Source organism: Fringilla coelebs, assembly GCF_963513975.1.
Source record: "Fringilla coelebs genome assembly, chromosome: Z".
Taxonomy (NCBI): domain Eukaryota; kingdom Metazoa; phylum Chordata; class Aves; order Passeriformes; family Fringillidae; genus Fringilla; species Fringilla coelebs.
Window position 1 is genome coordinate 26,415,140 of NC_140031.1, and position 19,451 is coordinate 26,434,590.

The 19,451-nt window shown below is 40.0% G+C and overlaps 2 protein-coding genes across 2 annotated transcripts in view; one reads left to right on the forward strand and one right to left on the reverse strand.

Moving 5' to 3' along the window:
* Positions 1-2,105: 2,105 nt before the first annotated feature.
* Positions 2,106-4,617, forward strand: TMEM252 (transmembrane protein 252; the record flags this gene model as incomplete). The annotated part of the gene is given in 3 exon segments (XM_084224650.1): positions 2,106-2,171; positions 2,175-2,452; positions 4,287-4,617. Coding segments are annotated over 3 exon segments (675 nt in total).
* Positions 4,618-11,026: 6,409 nt separating this feature from the next.
* PGM5 (phosphoglucomutase 5) overlaps positions 11,027-19,451 on the reverse strand; it is a 66,418-nt gene continuing 57,993 nt past the window's right edge. Inside the window, exon 11 of the mRNA XM_084225292.1 lies at positions 11,027-12,599. Within this exon, the coding sequence (XP_084081418.1) occupies positions 12,510-12,599 (90 nt within the window). The 3' untranslated portion in view covers positions 11,027-12,509. The remainder of the gene's footprint in view (positions 12,600-19,451) is intronic.

The following is a 19,451-nucleotide window of genomic DNA, read 5'->3' on the forward strand; positions in this document are numbered from 1 at the left end:
CTCTAAGTGCTATAGCCTAGTCACTGGCTTTTGATTCTTCTGAGAGTTACAATATTTATTTAATCTTTTTAATTTCCTTGTTAAGGATTTTTTTCAGACTATCCCTTTTTATCTCTTTTCCTAGTATAGGATGGGAGTGTATTTGAATTCTTAGATTTATTTTTTTTTCATACAGAGAGAATACAATTTCCTGTCCAGATTTTCCTGTAACATTTAACTAATCCTTTGTCACCACAGATATGATGCCATAATATTCCAGGTATAAATTTCAATGACCAAACAGGCACGTGAGTACAGATCTATACAGAAAACAAGAAGTAAAAATTATTTTTATCGACATCATTCTTTCAAAAATACTGTCTTGTAGCAAAAGGAGTAACATTATAGAAGATGCAAATTACATTAATTAACTGAACTTTAAATAGCAGTCATGAATAACTCAATATTTCTATTTAGGTGAGTTAAGATCTGAAACATCAAAAAACCCAGAAGTAATAAAAAGTATTTTGTAAAATAAAGTTTGTTTAACAGATATGTAGAAAGTAGAAATTATACAGAAAAAAAGATTATTGTATATTCAGCTGGATCTGTGAACCTATGGGAAAACAAATTGAAAGAAGAACATTCATTAATATTTGAAACAACAGAGCATGAAGCAAAGATGTCCTGATAAACAGTCCTGCAGCAGAAGGAAGATGAACTGGTGGGCTTCATATTAGGCAGGACAGATGTAAATTACTTGCCTTTTGAAACAGTTTATTTTTCTGTCACAGTACACTTTTGCAGTTACATTTCTGGAAGGGCAGCTGTTGCTGTTGAGTGGGCATTCAGCAGCACTGACTCTACCATGTCACAGTGCTCCACCTGCCTCTCATGTTCTCAGCTCCACTCACACCTTCCCTGCACGAATTCCTACCCCCAACACATGGCTTTACCCTCCTGGTTACCGATTTCCTCTGTCACAACTGGGCCACCTCTTTTAAAGACCTGAATTTGGTAAAGCCAGTGTCTAAAACAACAGCTTTCCCTGATCAGCACCACCCCCCCACTCTGACCCTGTGAAACATCCACCTGCTCACATGCTGAGTGACAACTCATATTAGTGGGAATCGGCTCCACTTTATGTCTTTTCCACTGAAGCAGGTCTTTTATGGAAATATTTGTTGTGTCACTAGTTGCTTTTGCAGTTGAATTTTCTGCAGTTTTTGCAACTTGAACAAGTTACAAACCAGTATAGGGAGGGGTGAGCTGTCTGTTGTAATACCCATCCAATAATAACTACGCAAGTTAGGCAGCTGGAGAGAAAGCTGAGAGTGCTCTTCAGACCCCAGCACATCTTTGGGGTAACTCCATGTCTAGGAGACCTGCTCAGTAAGAGATGTATTGCCTTCTGCTGCTTCTCTGGGAGCTCACAAACACCCCTCAAGGCTGCCCTGTGTCCCAGTCTGAGGTGCTGGACTCCTTTATGGACTGCATAGGTCATGCAAGTGCTTCATGTCAGCTCTCCAGGCTCTCGGGACCAAGGTACTGGATGGCAACACATAGAGCTTAGAGAAGTAAATCCTTTGTTGACTCTAGACTTATACCTGTCAGACACTAACATTCTTTAGTGCTAGCTTATCTTGGCAAGTCAGAGAGAAAAGGTGAGATGACATCCCCCCTCAGAGAACAGCAGTTTTTACCTATGCCCATTCCCCTCCCATGTCAATGTCTGCATTTATAGGAAGCATATTTTCCCTTCAAACTTTTAATGGAGATTAATGAAGAGCATCTTTGCTGGTTGTGGTTGTTTTTTTTTAAAGTCAAGTAAGTAAAATTTAACAAACACAGGCCTCATTCATAAGCAGTGAAGTGTACAAACCCCTGCAAATCACGCAATGAAGGAAGCAGTCCAAGTTTACACTCCAGAGACTACAGCGGCAAAGGGATGGTTTAGGAAATTTCTGCTTCCTTCCTAAAGTAGGTAGAAGGTTACAAATTAATCTCAAAAGAGTTTATAAGTCTTCAAAGAGTTAATGAGTAGGTTAAAACTGCCTGCTTCTCTTAATTGTCTATGGGGCAGTTGGTCCTGTAGCATGTAGCATATAAAGAACCCATACATGAACATGAGAAGCACAGCAGAGAGAGCCAGCAAACAAACAGCAGACAGGAACAAAGGGCTGTGTCTTCTGTGAAAGATGCCAAAAGGTCTTTTTACTTTAATTCGTCTTTTTATGCTCTTACTCAGTTTCTCCACTATTTGCCTGGGAGTACTTTGCATGTCCACGAAATCCTCCATGTGCAGATGTGGGAACAACGAGCTAGTGTTTTATTGCCTGTTAGCTTTGGGGCTCTGTCTCCTTGTTACTGGCATTTTCTGGAGCACTTTCCATGAAGTCCTGAAATACAGGGCCCTTGGCATCTTCATTCGAAATCCCAGCCACAGAGAACCACATGTCTGCACCATAGACAGGTATGTGTTGCAGATGAATTGGGAGGGAGGGATGCTATTTTTTAAACATACTGTGAAAGAAAGAAGCAATACAAGGTTTTTACAAAATGCAAATCCTGTAGCCATTTTATTATTTTTCTGTGGAGAGAACTGCAGTCTGAAATTTTATTTGCTAGAGCAAGCAGCAATGTGCTAACAGCCATTCATGCAAACAATACCTAAGGTAAGGTATACTACATGAAACAGAGAAAGTTTCAGACTTCCCAAATCTTCCAAAGCCATGCATGGAGGCAGCAGGTGCAGCTATTCCATCTTCACACAGGAGCATGGTGAGATCCATCTCAGCAGACAATTTAAGATGCTGCTGGGCGCTCCTGTAGGGAGAAGCTGAGGTATGCAAGGGGCCTCTGCTCATTCATTGTATGGCTCCTGCTTAAATTTTATTGTCTAATTGTCCCCTCGATTTAAAATCCTCAGGAAATTCAACCAGGCTAAGCACAAGGTTCTGCATCTGGGTTGGTGCAAATCAAAGCACAAACATAAGCTAGGCAGAGAATGATTTGAGAGCACTCCTGGGGAGAAGAACCTGGGGGGTTTTGTTGATGAAGTAGGTCAATGTGACCCAGCAATGAGCACAATGTACACCTGCAGCCCAGAAAGCCAAATGTGTCCTGGGCTGCATCCAAGGAAGCGTGACCAACTGGTTGAGGGAGGGCATTCTGCTCCTCAGCTGTGTCTCAGTGAGTCCCCACCTGGAGCATTTCATCCAGATCTGGCATCCTTGGCAGAGAAAGGGCATAGACCTGCTACAGTGGGTCCAGAAGAGCCCCATGAAGATGATCAGGGGAATGGAACACTTCTCCTGTGATGACAGGCTGAGAGAACTGGAGTTATTCAGCCCCGAGAAAGTTCCAGCGAGTCTACAGCACCCTATGTACACGAAGGGAATATACAGGAAAGATGGACAGGGACTTCCAAAAAGAACATGTAGTGACAGGACAAGGGGGAATGGTTTCAAATGGAGAAAGGTTATGTTGATATTAGATATTGGGGAAAAAAAGCTTTACTGTGAGGGTGGTGAGGCACTGGAGCAGGTTGCCCAGAGAAGCTGTGGCTGCCCCGTCCCTGGAAACACTCAAGGCGAGGTTGGATGGACAGCCTGGTCTAGTGGAAGGTGGCCCTGCCCATGGCAGGAGCTGAATGATCATTAAGGTCCCTTCCCAAAACATTCTCTGACCCTATGACTTTGTTCTTCACAAAGTCTGATGCTTTGAGAGAGAGAGAGTTTCTTAAACTGCACTAGGCCTGGGAAAACTCTTTAACATAGTCACTGGATACAAATTTCTTTTCCTGGACTGTCCTGAAAGCCATACTAGAAACACTGACAATGGGTGTTTTAAAGGCACTATAAAAGCAACATGCAGTAAATTTTGGTTAGATAAGCAGGAACATACCAAATTTATTTTTAAACTGTGGAAAGCAATGGTTATTGCAATAATATATAACTTTGAACACTGATCTCATTCTTCTTCCAAATTGAACTTTTCTCTCCTTTGTTAAAATACTCACAAGCATGAGTATTTGTATGCCATGGTTGGGAATTTTCATGGGGAAGGCTTGTCTTTTTATAGTGCTGTGTTTTAATAAAACAGTTTTACAAAGGCAAGGCAAATGATACTAGTTATGCCTCCATTTTATATTAATGTATTTCATTCTTTAAACACACTTAGATGTCTGTTTACAGTTAAAGCCTCATCTAAATTTTGGAAACATAACAGATGAAGCATCTAAATAAGCTCTGTGAGATAAATCACACTTCACCACAATGTGTTTCTTTTTGGTTTGCTTATTTTAGGCCTGACTTCTATCCTCCCTCTTATGAAGACAGCATAGATCCTGAAAAACTGGTCTCCCCACTGTCAGTTGCCTCCACAATAAAACAGCAAGAATTCATCAATATTCCTCCACCTCCATACAGCGAAAGCAGTGCAGAGTTTGTCAGTGAAACAAATGAGCAGGAACAGCCACCACCATACACATTATCTCTGGAGCAACAGCAAACAGCTGGCCGAGACCCAAACCCCAGAAGGGGGTCAAATTCTCATATATTCATGCAAGAAATCAGTTGCCAACAGGATACAGATTTCCAGAGGACCTCAGGAAGAGCAACACCTGTCAAAACATGAGACAGGCAGCCAGTAAAATCCTCCATCTGCGCAGCAGGGAAAACTGGAAGAAGACTTGTGTCAAAGATCCTTAATAGTAACACTACTTAAGGTGAAATTGCACAGGGAAAATATTGATAATTTGTGACTTAGAGTGGAGTTGGAGGGGATATGTAAAAGTGCTCAGTATTTCAAATTAGAATAAATGTCCAGAGGGATAGAAATGCTCAGGCTGTGTCTAGTAGAAGTCACCATCTCTGGCAATAGGAGTTTCTTGCACTGCAAGATAAATGAAGCATCATGGTGTTATCAGTCTGACTTGTGCTTCATAAGGAGCTTCAGAAGAAAGCTCTCATTTTCAGTTTTGAGACATTAACTGACTTGGGAAACCTATTAACTTAGCTTTTGTTTGAAATTTGCAGATTATTTGTTGCAACTGATTATTTTTGTATTGTATGCTTTCAAGTTATTTGTTTTATGTGGGGGGTAAAAAGAACTGCTATTTTACTAATGAATTAATAAATAAATTTTGTATTTAAAACAAATGCCTTGTATTTGCTTATATGATACAAGGTGCCCATGATTCAGGATAAAGGCACAATAAAATACACCACCTAGCTGCCAAAGAGAGCGATCTGGTTATGCTTACATCTCCTCAGAGGGAACTATCAACTGCAGAAGGAAAAATCATCTCTGATTCTTCCGAGCCAATTCTAAGAGCAGTTGCTTCGGTCACAGCTTACTCAAGACTGTGGGAACTGAAAGATGGACTCTGTATCCTGTTTCTGACACAAGTGGCTTCATAATTACACAACAAATGCCAGAAAAAGGACAGGCTTGGACTCATCCTTCTTCTGTTACATGTATCCTTCCTCCCACAAAATCACTGAGCAAATTTGCATCCAGGCCACTGTCATCTGTAATTCCAGATGGCAAGAAAAATTTCATGAGGGTTCACTCAGTTTGAACTTGTAATATATACTTTGGATGGAATTTTTCTTTCTGGATTGGAAGGTTTAGGTTGGAGAAGATAATTTACTCCAAGCCCCTGCAACAAGCAGATACATCTTCAATTAGATCAGGTTGGTCAGAGCACTGTCCAACCTAACCTTGAATTTTCCAGGAATGGGACATTAATCACCTCTCTGGGCAACCTGCTCCTTCACAAAACCTGTTCCTGGTTTTGTTACAGACCAGTGAGACAGAAAAGCTATCACACTTTCCAGATGTTCACATACTGTAAGACTACAAGTTAAGCATTGCAGCTGTACATGCAAGCCACGATGGTAGCCATGGCTAAGGCCAGAGAACTGACAATTGCATCAGTTTTATCTTTCAAAGAATTTCATCCATTATGGGAAGAACACACAGTTCTTCAGTTGCTGTAAGTAGAAGGAAAAGAAGAATAAAAAGGGGTGGACAAGCTTCAGAGGAAGAAAAAACCTTTCAGGACAAGTTGCAGATGCAAAATGTAGAAAAGTACCCAGAGGGAAAAAAAAAGAGTCCCTGAAAGAGACAGAAGATATAAATATTTTTCAAAGTGACTGAGAAGCAGCACACCACAGAGAACAATAAAAATCACAAAAAACACAACACATTATTTCCAAAACAGTTAAAGAGAGGATCTGCTTGAGTGACCTCATTATGGCCTTACCTCCTAGCATTACCTTATCCATCCTCCAAAATCTCCTGCTTCTTTACTCGAGTCCCAGATTCTGAAGGCAGCGAGCATTGTGCAAGCATTAGTGCAGGCATCAATCACAGCAGGTAAGACTGATTAACGAGGAGATATCCCTCAGCAAAATCCTCTGCATGCTTAGCTTTTTTTTTTCCTCCCTGTGGAAATCTAAGTTTTACACTAGGTGATATTAAAGTAAGACCAAGAGAGTGGAAAATGGCTGGGACTACAGTTCTGGGTCATACTGAGAGCAAGTGTTGCAGGAGTATCACTGAAGTTTGCTCTTGGAGTGGTTTGCTATAGGAAACACATTCAGAACATTTCTACATGTATTTATGAACAGCCAGGAAGTTCTCTCCTTTCTCCCAATTCCACAAGAGTCCTGCAGTGCCCCTTTTTAGTGCCAGCCCTTTGCAGAGGTTGTGGGGTCATAATGGATCCAGAAATGTGAAAGTGAGAATAAATGCATCTTCATCCTGCAGTACTCAATAAAGTATTTGATACCAAAAAGTTACTGAGATAGGGAGAACATTCACATAAATACCTAGTATTTTGATACAATCTGGTTTTAAGATTCTCTTTTTCAGCTAATGATTATGAACTTAATGCAAAATGCCATGGGCAATGAGCTCAAAAATGTCAAAAATCTTAAGGCAGCAAAAGGCTTTAAACACTTTGCTTTCAATCGCTTTAAACACTTTGCTTTCAATTTAATAGCATGAATTTATCTTTGCCAAGAGTAGCAGCTGTAAATTTTACATTAAAATAAATGAATGCTGTGAAAGATCCAAATGATGTCAACTGGTGAAGGGCTGAAGCATATGAACTGGTCAAACTAAAGCTGCAGAACAGAACAGATTCAGTGCATTGACAAACAACTTCCTGACACTGGTGACTGAGAAGCCAATCTTGGCACTCGTAACACCAGAAGACATGTATGGACATGTGAAGGTTTTTGCTGTAGGGATCATGAGATGTCATGAGATGGTGAATTCAGAAATTTGAGAGGAGGGAGAATAGCAAAGAGTGGAACTGACATTTGCAGAGCAGACTTTAACATCTTCAGAGCTGCTTGGAAGAGTCACATGGGTTCTGGCCCTGGAGAAAAGATGAGTCCAGGACACCTGTTTAATTTTCAAAGATCACCATCTTTAAGCTCAGGAATCGTTGAACCTGATATGCAGAGTTCAAACAAAGGCAGCAAAAGGCCTGCAAGGATGGCCAGAGAGCTCCTAACTAAACTCAGACATAAACAGGAAATGTATGATGAGAGGAAGTAGGGACAGCTGAATTAGGAGGAATGCAGAGCACTGCACAATCATGCAGGGATGAGATGAGGAAAGCCAAAGCCCACTTGGAGTTGAACGAGGTGATGTTGTGGTTTAAGATCAGCTGGAAATTAAGTTCCAAACAGCCACTTCCCTTCCCCTGACCCCCTCCAGTAAGAAAGGGACAAAAAGGGAGAGATTATGGGTTGAGAGAACAGTTTACTGAAAAAATAGTAAGATAAGAAAAACAAACAATAACAACAACAATACTAACAATATATAAAAAAGGGTGATTACACACCAAAAATGCTTATGGAAGTCCAACTATCCTGTTGTTACCATGACCAGCAACATGCAGCTTTTCCTGAGAAAAAGGAGAAAAATGGTGGGTGTTACCACATCCCTGGGGATGGCATGGCTTTTCCAGAGACAAAGGAGAAAAGGGTGGACATTACCACAGCCAATCAAAGGGTTTTTGTCCCACATCTGAGAGAGTGGAAAACAATGATGGACAAATCTCCCAAGCCAGTCCGTATGGCTCCACCCAGACCACACTGACTGCACCACTCTGTTCGGCACTTTACTTTCACAGGTAAAGAGGGAACAAAAATGTCTGTCCTTCCACTCTGCCTTTTCTTATACCCAAATCTATGCCCTACAGTGATGACATGGCTAGTATAGAATTGCATCACCTGTACACATCCATATAGCTCCAGCCTCCTTGACCTCCATCCCAGCAAATGCAAAAATAACTCTGTATGGGCAGAAACTAGGACAGATGGGAAATGTGAAGGGTAATGGGGAAAGTTTCTACAGCTATGTGAGTTGAAAGAGGACATAGAAAAGGCTGAGGTGCTCAATGCCTTCTCTGCCTCCATCTTTACTGGTAAAAGCAGTCTTCAGGAATTTTAGGCCTTTAAGACTAGACGAAAAATCTGGAGCGAGAAAAGGTCAGGAAGCACTTGAAAAAACAGGACATTCATGGAATGACTTAGGATGGCGTGCACAGAGCTGAAGAAGCTAAGTCATGCTTTTGCAAGCTACCCTCTATTGCCTTTGAAAGACTGTGGGTGACCAGAAGTGGTCCCTGAGGTAAGAGAGCAAATATCACTCCTGTCCCTGAAAGAAGGAGGATCTGGGGAGTTATAGGCTGGTCAGCCTCACTTTATTTCCTGGGGAGGTGATGGAATAGCCAATGCTGGAAACCCTTGCTAAGGCCAAGGACAAGAATGTAATTAGGATCGGGAAGGATTTATGAAAGGTAATTTGTGCTTAACCAACTTGACCTTCTACAATATGAAGTTCAACAAAGGGGAAGTCCTGCCCTTGTGGACGAACAAGCCCAGACAGCAATACATGCTGTGTCCAGTGGGCTGGAAAACAGCTACACGGAGAAGGATCCAGGGGTCACATGCTTAACAAAAAGTTGTCAACTCACCAGCAACTCACCTGCACAACAAAGACAGAAACTGACATCCTGAGATGCACCAGAAAAAACAGCTGCAGCAGCTGGAGGAAGGTGATCCTTTCCCTCTGCAGAGCACTGGTAGAGTTAAGATACATCTGGAGTGCTGGGTCCAGGGCTGAGCTTCCCAAGCACAAAACAGACATGGACATTCCAGAGTACCTCCATAAGGACCATAAAGGGACTGGAAAATTTGTCATATGATGATACACTGAGAGACTGGGAGTGTCTAGTCTGGAGAAGAGAAGGCTCTTGAATGATCTTAATGATTTCTAGAAATACTTGGTGGGAAACAAAGAAGTGTATGGACCTAGGCTCTTCTCAGCGACAGGACAAGAGGCAATGGGCACAAACTGAATGACATGAAATTCCATCTGAACACTCCAGAAGGTTTTGCTATTCAGCTTTTGGTTTTGGCTTTTTTGTTGTTTTCTTTTTTTCCCTGCTATGGGAGCAGTCAATCACTTGAATAGGTTGCCCAGAAAAATTCTGGCATCTCAGCCCTTGGAGATAATTAAAACCAACTACACATGGTCCTGGGCAGCCTCCTCTACCTGACTCTGTTATGATTTGGGACAAGGCAATTTTAGTCCTGATGAACTAGATGGCCCCCTCCCAACCTCGAGGATTCTGTGATCCTCTGGTTCAGGTGAGTAGTATAGGCGAGTTCAGGCGAGTAGAGAGCCTTCCAAATTTTCTCTGAACACCAAGAAAAGATAAGTGTTTGGGAAACAGAATAATCCAAATAATGTTAGTGCAATCACAGCTGAATAATACAGGAATCTTGCAACTTCCAGAGTGGAGGAAGCTGCTCATTCAACAACAGCACAAAAGCGTGTGGGTCTCTATCACAGTGCGAAACTGCGATAAGATGAATAGTATTATTAATAGTTTTCCTTCTGCTAAATGTATGATCTGGTTTGAGGAGCTCTGCATCTTTTTGTAAGTTCATATAACTTGCTTTTTTCCACACATTCATCTATCACGTTAATAATTAAAAGACCTCAGGAAATGCAGCACACTCCATGTGGCTACAGTCCTCTCCCACATACTTCAGCTATAAAGAGCTGTGCTTGAGCCTTACAAAGTTTTATTAATCTTCTTGCAGAGAAAAGCAGTTAACTGGTGGAAAATACCAGTAACATTTTATCATTATCACCCATCACCATAAAAAAAGGGATGGTGATTTCAGGTTAGGCTACTTCTGTAAGTCTGCTATTTGACAGCTGTTGAAAACCAGACTCAAACAACCCTTTTCTCAAACAGCCCTTTTCTCCATTTCCATACACAGGCACAACTAATGTTTCTCCAGCCCAGGACAAAGTCAATACAGAGATTTTAAAACATGCCCTTTGTTTATGATGACTGCCTTCTTGAAAGTAGACTGCCATCTACTGCAGCTCTAGTAACAGCTTTCTGATAAAAGCACAAGTGTGTTTCTTCAGTCTTCATCTGTTCTTGGGTCTTCCCACTGCATCCTGAAAGACACCTGGCTTCAGTATATTTGACTTTTCAGACTGTATTCTCATTTCAGCAAAGCTTGGCAAATGGGAAACTCCATAGTATAAACAGCTAGTTCACTATGTGATCAAAAATAATTTCATTATCAGAGAATGTGTATGAGATTTTAGAAATTTTAGTAGACTGATTTTCAGAATGTTCCCTCACACAACCCAATAATTTGAACTGTCATAATCCAGAATGTGTCTATGCTTGACCATGTCTGATCTGCTAGTTAGGAGATTGTTATCCTTCACCTAGAAAAGTTGAATATAAAGATATATATGTAGAGAAATACATTAAAAAATATATAAATAAAAACAAAATATTATATAAACAAGGTTTCTGTGAAGATGAGTGCTCTTACATTATAAAGTAGATGTCCAAACTGTGTGAGAATGTCATGGTCATGGTCATATAAAAGAAAAATCTTTATAAAAAGAACTAAAGTCTTAAAATCTCTTTTGGTTTGTGGGAACATTTAATGGTAAGGTAGGACACTAAGTGAGAACATACCTCATTTGTTTAGAGCCAATTAAGTAATAATATAATTGCAATAAAGGCAACTTTATTAAGATGCTTGAAAGTGCAGGGTGTCTTGTCCACAATTATGTATTAAGACAGATATACAGTATTACTCTTTATTGTATGCTAGGTGCTATAGACATTTTCTGACAGAAGTGTTCAAAGAAATTTAAACAATTTCCTTTGCTGCAATATTATATAAATTGTACTAAAATTTGACAGCCACAATGAATTGAAATACACTGCAAAGAGGCAAGCTGCACAAAGCCACCTTGACGAATGATACAAGTGATCACACCGTTCCCAAGGAAGCAAAGCTTTCAAGCAAATCACATGCATAAAGTGTTTGTGCTCTTTTTCAGAGCACAGTATTGTAGCTAGAACTGCTGTATAATTTCACAGGCAGAAAAATGCTGATGTCCATATCCCCAACAGCCTTCTCAGATCTATGCCGGGAACATCTCTTGCACTCCCCAAATTTTTATTGCATGATCCACTGTTACCAAGAATCTAATAGAAACCATGTCCAGACGGTGAGTCAGACTAGTATTTCTATTCAATTGATTAGGGTTTAATTCCCTCTCACTCACTTTGTGGTAAGTGTAGCATGAGTATTCCAAAGACTTAAAAAAACTTCTGTAACTCCTTAAAGAATTGCTGAACTTGCAGAGATTATCTTTCAAACACAGTAAGCACCAGTATCATCTCCTGACATGAGGAATATTATGGAAGACAGTCAGATTCCCTACCCGACATATTGCTGGAAGGACAAAAATCAGCTTTATAGAACAAAGGCCTCCTTTTGGAGGAAAACAACCAAAGAGTCAAAAAATAAGGAAAATCTAAAGGCACAAGTCACATTGATATGTTTTAAAAGCAGGGGTAAAAAAGGATGGAAAACCCCATCTTTGGGTGCAAGTGTAAGTGTGTATACAACACTGCTGTCAGTGTGCATCTGTGAGCAACCAGAGAGGCCTGCAAGGAGGCATGGAGCCAGGGGAGGAAATACACCCCGTGCAAGGCTTAGTACACAGCCCTATGACTCAGACATGCTCTGTTCACCTCTTCAGAAACCTACCAGAACGTGACAAGAATCCCAAACAACACTCACCAAGCATGCCTCTGCTTTGCAACTCCTCCCTCTCTCCCCCTTACTGAAATTTCTCCAACTTTTATCATAGCATTCAAAACCAAGCAGTTGTCATTTTTGGCTACATTACTGACAACATCTGAACATCAAGGCCTCTTTCTTTGGTTATATTGTTATCAAAAATTATGATACTGCAGGTAAAACAAGTCAATACACTATTGCATTTGGAGATCAATGCAAATGATTATGCTTAATGTTATATTGAATTTTTCTTCCCACCTAACTTTTAAAACCATACAAGGCACAAATGGCTAACAAGTTTTAACAAGGGTCTGTCTCTTCCTTGCTGTTCCTCTTTTGGCCCTGGCTTAACAATCTTCTGTGGCTTCAAGTGATGACAGTGGGTCCCTTTCGTCCTGTCCTCTCATGAATCTGAGATATTTTCAGTGCAATTGCAATTAGAGGACTCAGCACAGCCTAAAGATGAAGAAACACATTGAATTACATAAAGCAGAAATATCAAAAGACATCTCACATTTATAAATCCTTCTTTTAACTGCACAATGATACAATAGTAAATAACAATATCACAATGTCAAAAACTGACACAGCTATGCTGTCTATTGCTGTTATAGTTGACACAATGAAGTATCATGCTTAGCATTTGTTTTGGAAAGGGTTACATAAGTGAGTACACCTAAGCTATGCAGAAAAGAGAAACAGTAAATATACACTGTTCATATCACCCTCTGTGAAACAGGAAATGTGAAGCTCTTTGAAATCTGCAGTACAAAACAACCCAGAAATAATAGAGATAGACTTATTTCTATTCTGATGAGGGGAAGTCAAACAGATTATACACTTAATATGTGAAGCTTAGGGTCAGAAGGTACTGTAACAACTAACTAACTACCTTAACAGAACTCACAGAAGTGTGTTTTGACTAATGGCACATACAACTGTATTAATAGGATAAACTCCAACAGAACAGCATGAACTTTCAAGTTTCAGGCTACAGGCCTTATTATTAAATAGCCATTTATAGGCCTGAATGGGTGAGTACAGATGACAGCTATGACAGTACCACATGAAAATCAAGTAAAATACAATTTTTTAAACGGCAATTGGCTCTTCTTTCAGTTAGTTAAATGATTCACAAAGATAAAATGGCAGAACTGAGTTTTGTGTGAAAACTTTCTTTTCAGAGACTCATATATTTGGTTACCAAACTAATTCTTTGACCCCTAGAGATTTTTTACAGCTGTCCCTTTCAAATAAACTTATTCCAGCTTCAAATACATTAGGTTTGAGAATCAAATGAAACAGAACAGTAATTCTGGAGAGCTGAAATTTACAGATATCTTTTTTTATAAGCCTGTATAATCAATACTTTGAATCTGTTTCAGCCACCTGACAGTTTCTGACAGGATAAGGTATTTATTTATGCAAACAGTCAGACAGTTAAATCAAAAGAGTGAAGAGACTGTGCAAGCAGAGTCATGGAATAACACCATGAATGCCATTGGTGTCAAGTGAGTTTATGATAAAGCTCAGTTATGCACAAGTGTGAGCAGTCTGACATGTTATTGTTAAAAAAGCCCCATATTTGTAGATATCTATCTACTGAATAATCACTGAAGCAGAACACAAGTCTATTAAAGTCAAACATACTTAAAGAAGATTAATATGGAGAGTATAAATTCACATCTGTGAGCAAATGCTGCAAAAGTAAATATTAAAATGTGCCAATTTATAAAGTCTGGATGAGACTAAAGCATTTGAAGTTCTCCAGCACTTCCCTAAGAAACATCTTCCTTATTTAATCTAAAAAGTACAAGAAAAATTAAAAAGCAACTCTCCTGACCCACTTTACTGGACCCTGCTTTTTTAGGCAAGAAATGCACTCTGAATTTAAAAAAAAATCCACAAGCAACACTTTACACAATGCTGGAACAAACCACGGAATCAAATGAGTTTATATGACACCCATTTACAAACACAATTTAGCTTGCCAAATTATTCCAAATACTACTAAGTACTCTGCTCGTTGCAATCATGCTTCTCAACCAAGAAAGTCCTTTTTTAATTCTGTCTTTCCACACTTCCATTTAATTTTTACACTTTCTTCATCCAAAATACATAAAAAAGGCAAAAGGGCATCATATATGGAATGGCAAGAACAGGACAGAATAACAAGAAACTAGGACTACATATGCCTTTTAAAAATTCCTTTACCTCTGCCATGAATAGTTTACATTTCAGTTGCAAGAGATAAATCTCAGCCAACAATCATTTATCACTAATATTCCTCTAGAAAGACTTCTGTATCTCAAGAAGATCTTTTTAAAAAGTATTTTTTATTGGTTCTGTCTACTTGAGAAATTGTAAAACTTTACTATTGACATTTCAACTCTAAGTGACAACTGAAATTACTCTGGATGTTAAATAGCCCATTTATCTCTTAGAAACTGTTTAGGATATATAGCCTAAACACCCTTTAGATAAAATAAGAGAGCTGAAAATTAACAGAACTGACTTAATCAGAATCTTGCTTTAGTAATCACAGACAGAAGTTATATCTCTAAAAAATAGTTGGGAGGAATGATTAAGAGAAAATAAGCAAGCAGATATCTAACATCAGGCAAATACAGATTAAAAGCCTTTTCCTTATCTGTACCAGAGCTGTCAGACATGTATAATTCCTCCTGGCTCATTAGCAATTTTTCTCTCTGTGATCTTGCAAGAAAATTCTCCACAATCTCCTCTCTTCCAATCAAGACTGCAGATAAGATTTGTCTCAATGATGCATCAGGTTTATCAAAAAGTTAGGAAGGGCTGAAATGTACCTGCTTGCATGTGAAAAAGCTGAGCATGTGCCTGGACATCCTGCAGAGTTTCTGCCCTAAGGGCTCAACTCAAAGCTCAGCACAGTGTGCCTCTATGGCATTCCATTCCAAAAACACCCAGAAGTCTTTGGAAAGGTTTATGCTACAGCCACCAGCCCTAAGGATCTAAGGGATGTGGTTCATTGCGAAACAAACTGAATGGACGCTGTATTATCCACAGCTCTGGTGGTGTTCAGTTGATTCAGCTGAGAAGAAGAAAACCTTCCACAGAAAAAAAGGAAACTGACCTCTCTAGTCTTGTGCATGGTCTGCCTGTTAACACAAATGGAATTACAATAAAGGTCAAGAAGCCAGTTGCTCTGCCCCTGGCAATAGAGGAGGGCAGGCATGAGAGGTGAAAAACAGAAGGAAAATAGAAACCAAGAGGAGCATGAAGACATCTATGGTCACAAAAGATTAGCTCTTTTCTAGTATATCCAAAGAGCTTTGAGGGAAAATTAGGTTTGATTAATTCCTCTATTCGTGGAATATTTGATAATTACTGTCCCATTATTTATTTCCTTTGCAGTCCCAGTTGATTTCAAATTTCTTCACTCTACAGTGTGACTTTGAGAAGAATATGAAGCTAAATTACCTGAATAGCATTAACATGCTTCATTATCTAAGTGTTTGTTCAAACAGATGTAAGTCTCTACATTCCATGTGTCCTCTAAGAAAATCTCAAGAATTTTAACAGTAAAGGCAAAACTTTTATTGTAGTTCAACTCCAGCCAGCAACTAAGTACCCCACAGCTGCTCACTCACTTCCATGACCCTGGCAGATTGGTAGAGAATTGGAAAAATGTAAAACCCATGACTGAGATAAGCACAGCTTAATAACTGGAATAAAGTAAGATACAATAACAAAATTAATAACAAAACGAAAAAGAGTGAGGAATAAAATCCAACCAAAGCCCCATAAATGATGCATAATACAGCACCCACCACCCACTGACTGATGATCAGCCTGACCTGAGCAGCCATCAGCCCCTCACAGCTAACTCCCCACAGTTAACAAGATGTTCTGTGGTATGGAATTATCCCTTTGGCCAGTTCAAGTCACCTGTCACAGCTATGGTCCCTCCCAGATTCTTGTGGACCTCCTCACTGAGAGAGTCCTTGACATGGGTTAACTTCTACTTAGCAACAACTACAACATCAGTGTGTTATCAGCATTATTCTCATACCAAATCCAAAACAGCACTGTACTACCTAGTAAGAAGAAAATTAATTCTAGCCAGATCAAACCAGAACAATTTTATTTATTTTTAATGGACTGTACTGTATGTTCTGATAGCTAAAGAGTCATGCTAAAAACCCCTCAAAAATAAACAAAGAGGCAATAATTGTCTAGCTGCACTTGTGCTTGGTGTTGTATCTGCCTAGCGAGAACCATATAGATTCCTTTCATTTTGTCCCAATGAAGTGATACAGAATCCAGGACTTCTGGGTTGTTCATTTCAGTTCCCTGCTCTTGGACTATCTCACACCATAGACAATCATTTTTTATAATCACTCACATATACAATCACATATAACAAAAATTTTTCATATACCAAACAAGATCCACCTGAAAATTAGAGGGTTTTTCCCTCTGCTGCTCACTGTTCAAAACACATTTCAGAAACTCATTGTTTGATGATCAAGACGTATTTTTAACTGTTTTTCATTTTTTTCCCTTTCGAATTGGCTTGCCTTTTCCAATAAAAACACAAAGAAGCAACTCCTGCCCCAAAGTCTTTGCTTGACTGCTGCTAATCTTATGATTCTGTAGCTAATTAGCACATTGTTTACTAGTCTTCAGTGAAAGTAACTGCAGCATTTGTGATTCACTGCACCTCATTTAAAGAGCACCCAATATAGACTGCACACAACTGAAGGAATTGGTTGATGTATTTGTACACACTCTCCTTGATATTTTAAGTCATGGCAGTCAGGATAAATCCCAGGTGACTGGAAAAAGGGAAAAATATTGTACCCACCTTTAAGAAGGGTAGAAAAGAGGAATACTGAGAAATACTGGCCTGTCAGCCCCACCTCAGCCTGGGAATATCATGGAACAGATGCCCCTAGAGCTCTGCACATGTGGGACAGGAAGGTGATTCAGGACAGACAGCACAACTGCACCAAGGGCAGATCCTGCCTGATCAAGCCAGTGGCCTTCCATGATGGGGTGATGGTGTCAGCAGACAAGGGAAGGGTTACAGATGTCATTTATCTGTCATTTTACTGTAAAGCCTTTGGCACAGTCTCCCACAACATCCTTCTCTCTTGACTGGAGAGAGATGGACTCAGTGGGTGGACTGTTTGGTGCATGAGGAATTGGTTTCACAGTCACATCAAGAGGGTGGTGATCAATGGCTCAGAGTCCAAATGGACTTGAGTGAGTGACAAGTGGTGTCCCTTGGGGGTCCATAACGGGACCAGTGTTATTTAGTATCTTCATTAATGACATGGACAAAGGGATCAAATGCACCCTTAGCAGATCTGCAGATGACACCAACCTTAGTGGTGCACTTGACACACCTGAAAGATGGGATGACATCCAGAGGGACCTGGACGAGCTCAAGAAGTAGGCCCATGGGAATCTCATGGAATTTTTAAGACCAAGTGCAAGGTGCTGCACCTGGCTCAGAGCAGCCCTGGTACCAGCACAGGCTGGGGATGCACAGATCACAGCAGCCCTGCCCAGAAGAATTTGGAGGTGCTGGTGGCTGAGAGGCTGGACATGCCCCAGCCATGGGCACTCACAGCCCAGAGAGCCACACATGTCCTGGGCTGCAGCCAGAGCAGTGTGGGCAGCAGGGCAGGGAGGGGATTCTGCCCCTCTGCCCTGCTGAGACCCCACTGCAGTGCTGCATCAGCTCTGGGGTCCCAGCACAGCAAGGACATGGAATTGTGAAGCAAGTCAGAAGGAGGGACACCAAGCTGAACAGAGGCATGGACCACCTGCCCTATAAGGAAAAGCTGATAGAACTGAATTTGTTCAGCCTGGCAAACAGACCTGGGGGTGATCTAACTGCAGCCTTCCAGCACCTAAAGGGAGCCTACAAGAAAGGACGTGGAACTTATTACATGTAGTAACAGGGCAAGTGGGAACAGATTAAAACTGAAACAGCATAGCTTAGATTAGATACTAGGAAGAAATTTTTTACTGTGGGGCTGCTGAGGCATTGGAACAGGCTGTCCCAAGAAGCTGTATATGGTCCCATCCTCCATCTTCAAAGTCAGGTGTGGATGGAGCTCTGAGCAATAGTGAGGAAGGCTTGAATTACATGATCTTTAAGGACCGTTCCAACCCAAACCATTTTATAATTCTGTGACTCTATGTCAACACCTATTTATTGCTGACAGAATTCGCATAATAAATTATAATGTACTGTAAACAGAGCTAATTAAGTCATCATCAGAATAATGGGGACTATTGACTATTGACACTCTTTCCAAGACACATGCTGAAACAGCAGCAAAACATGTTGTTGAAGAACACACTGGATTTATGAATACAACCATGGTGGATCATTTCTTTCTTTGTCTTTGTATATGAAACTACCTGTTTGAATCTTATCCAAGTTAAATAATACATCCATGTGGCTAAACAAAGGACAAGACATGTAGGCAGACATGTGGGGATGTCCAAATATCAAATATTGAGATGACCTAACAAAAGTAAGGCTGTAAATGAGATTAAAGGTCAACAAAATCTTATTTTAGTAGTTCATGCCCACTGAATATCTCTCTACTTTTCACAAATGTATTAAATTTAGGAAAACTCATAACTCAGTTCTCTTAGAAAAAGATACATGTCAATGCATAAAGGTCCAAATCATGTAAGACCTCCGAGATAAACCTGTTGTTTGTTGTAATGAACTGAGCTTTCTGAAATGCTAGTTGGATGCCTACTTGAATAGTTAAAAACAAAGAAATACTTCTTAGATGTAAATCTTCCATGTAAAAACTATCTAGAAATCACTATTCTCAGGAACCCCCAGTGATGAGGGGCATCACCTGTGACAAGTCATATCAATAGAACGGTCGTTAATTCTAGAGCAGAATATTTCAGTTTTAGAAAAGTGTTGGGCATTGTTTTCAACAGTTTGTTTTTTATCTAGATTGCATCATCATTCTAAGTTATGCAATATTCAAATGAGTAATACATTGAATTTAATTTTATTTGTTTGAATTGAAAGCTTTGAGTTGTTTCTGATATACTTTGGACAGAGTATGATGTTAATTTTTCTTTATTGCTCCTGATTTTCACTGTTGATATTGGCTTGCAGAAAGAACTGAACAGAAAAAAGCAGCAATCCCTTATTTCCCAGGTGTTCATGAAGCTGCTTCTGCAAATTTCTTTAAATGGATCTTTCAACAGCCAGAAGTCATGGCTATTCACATTTGTCCATGACCTCAAACATACATTATTGGCATGTTTTACCACTTTCTC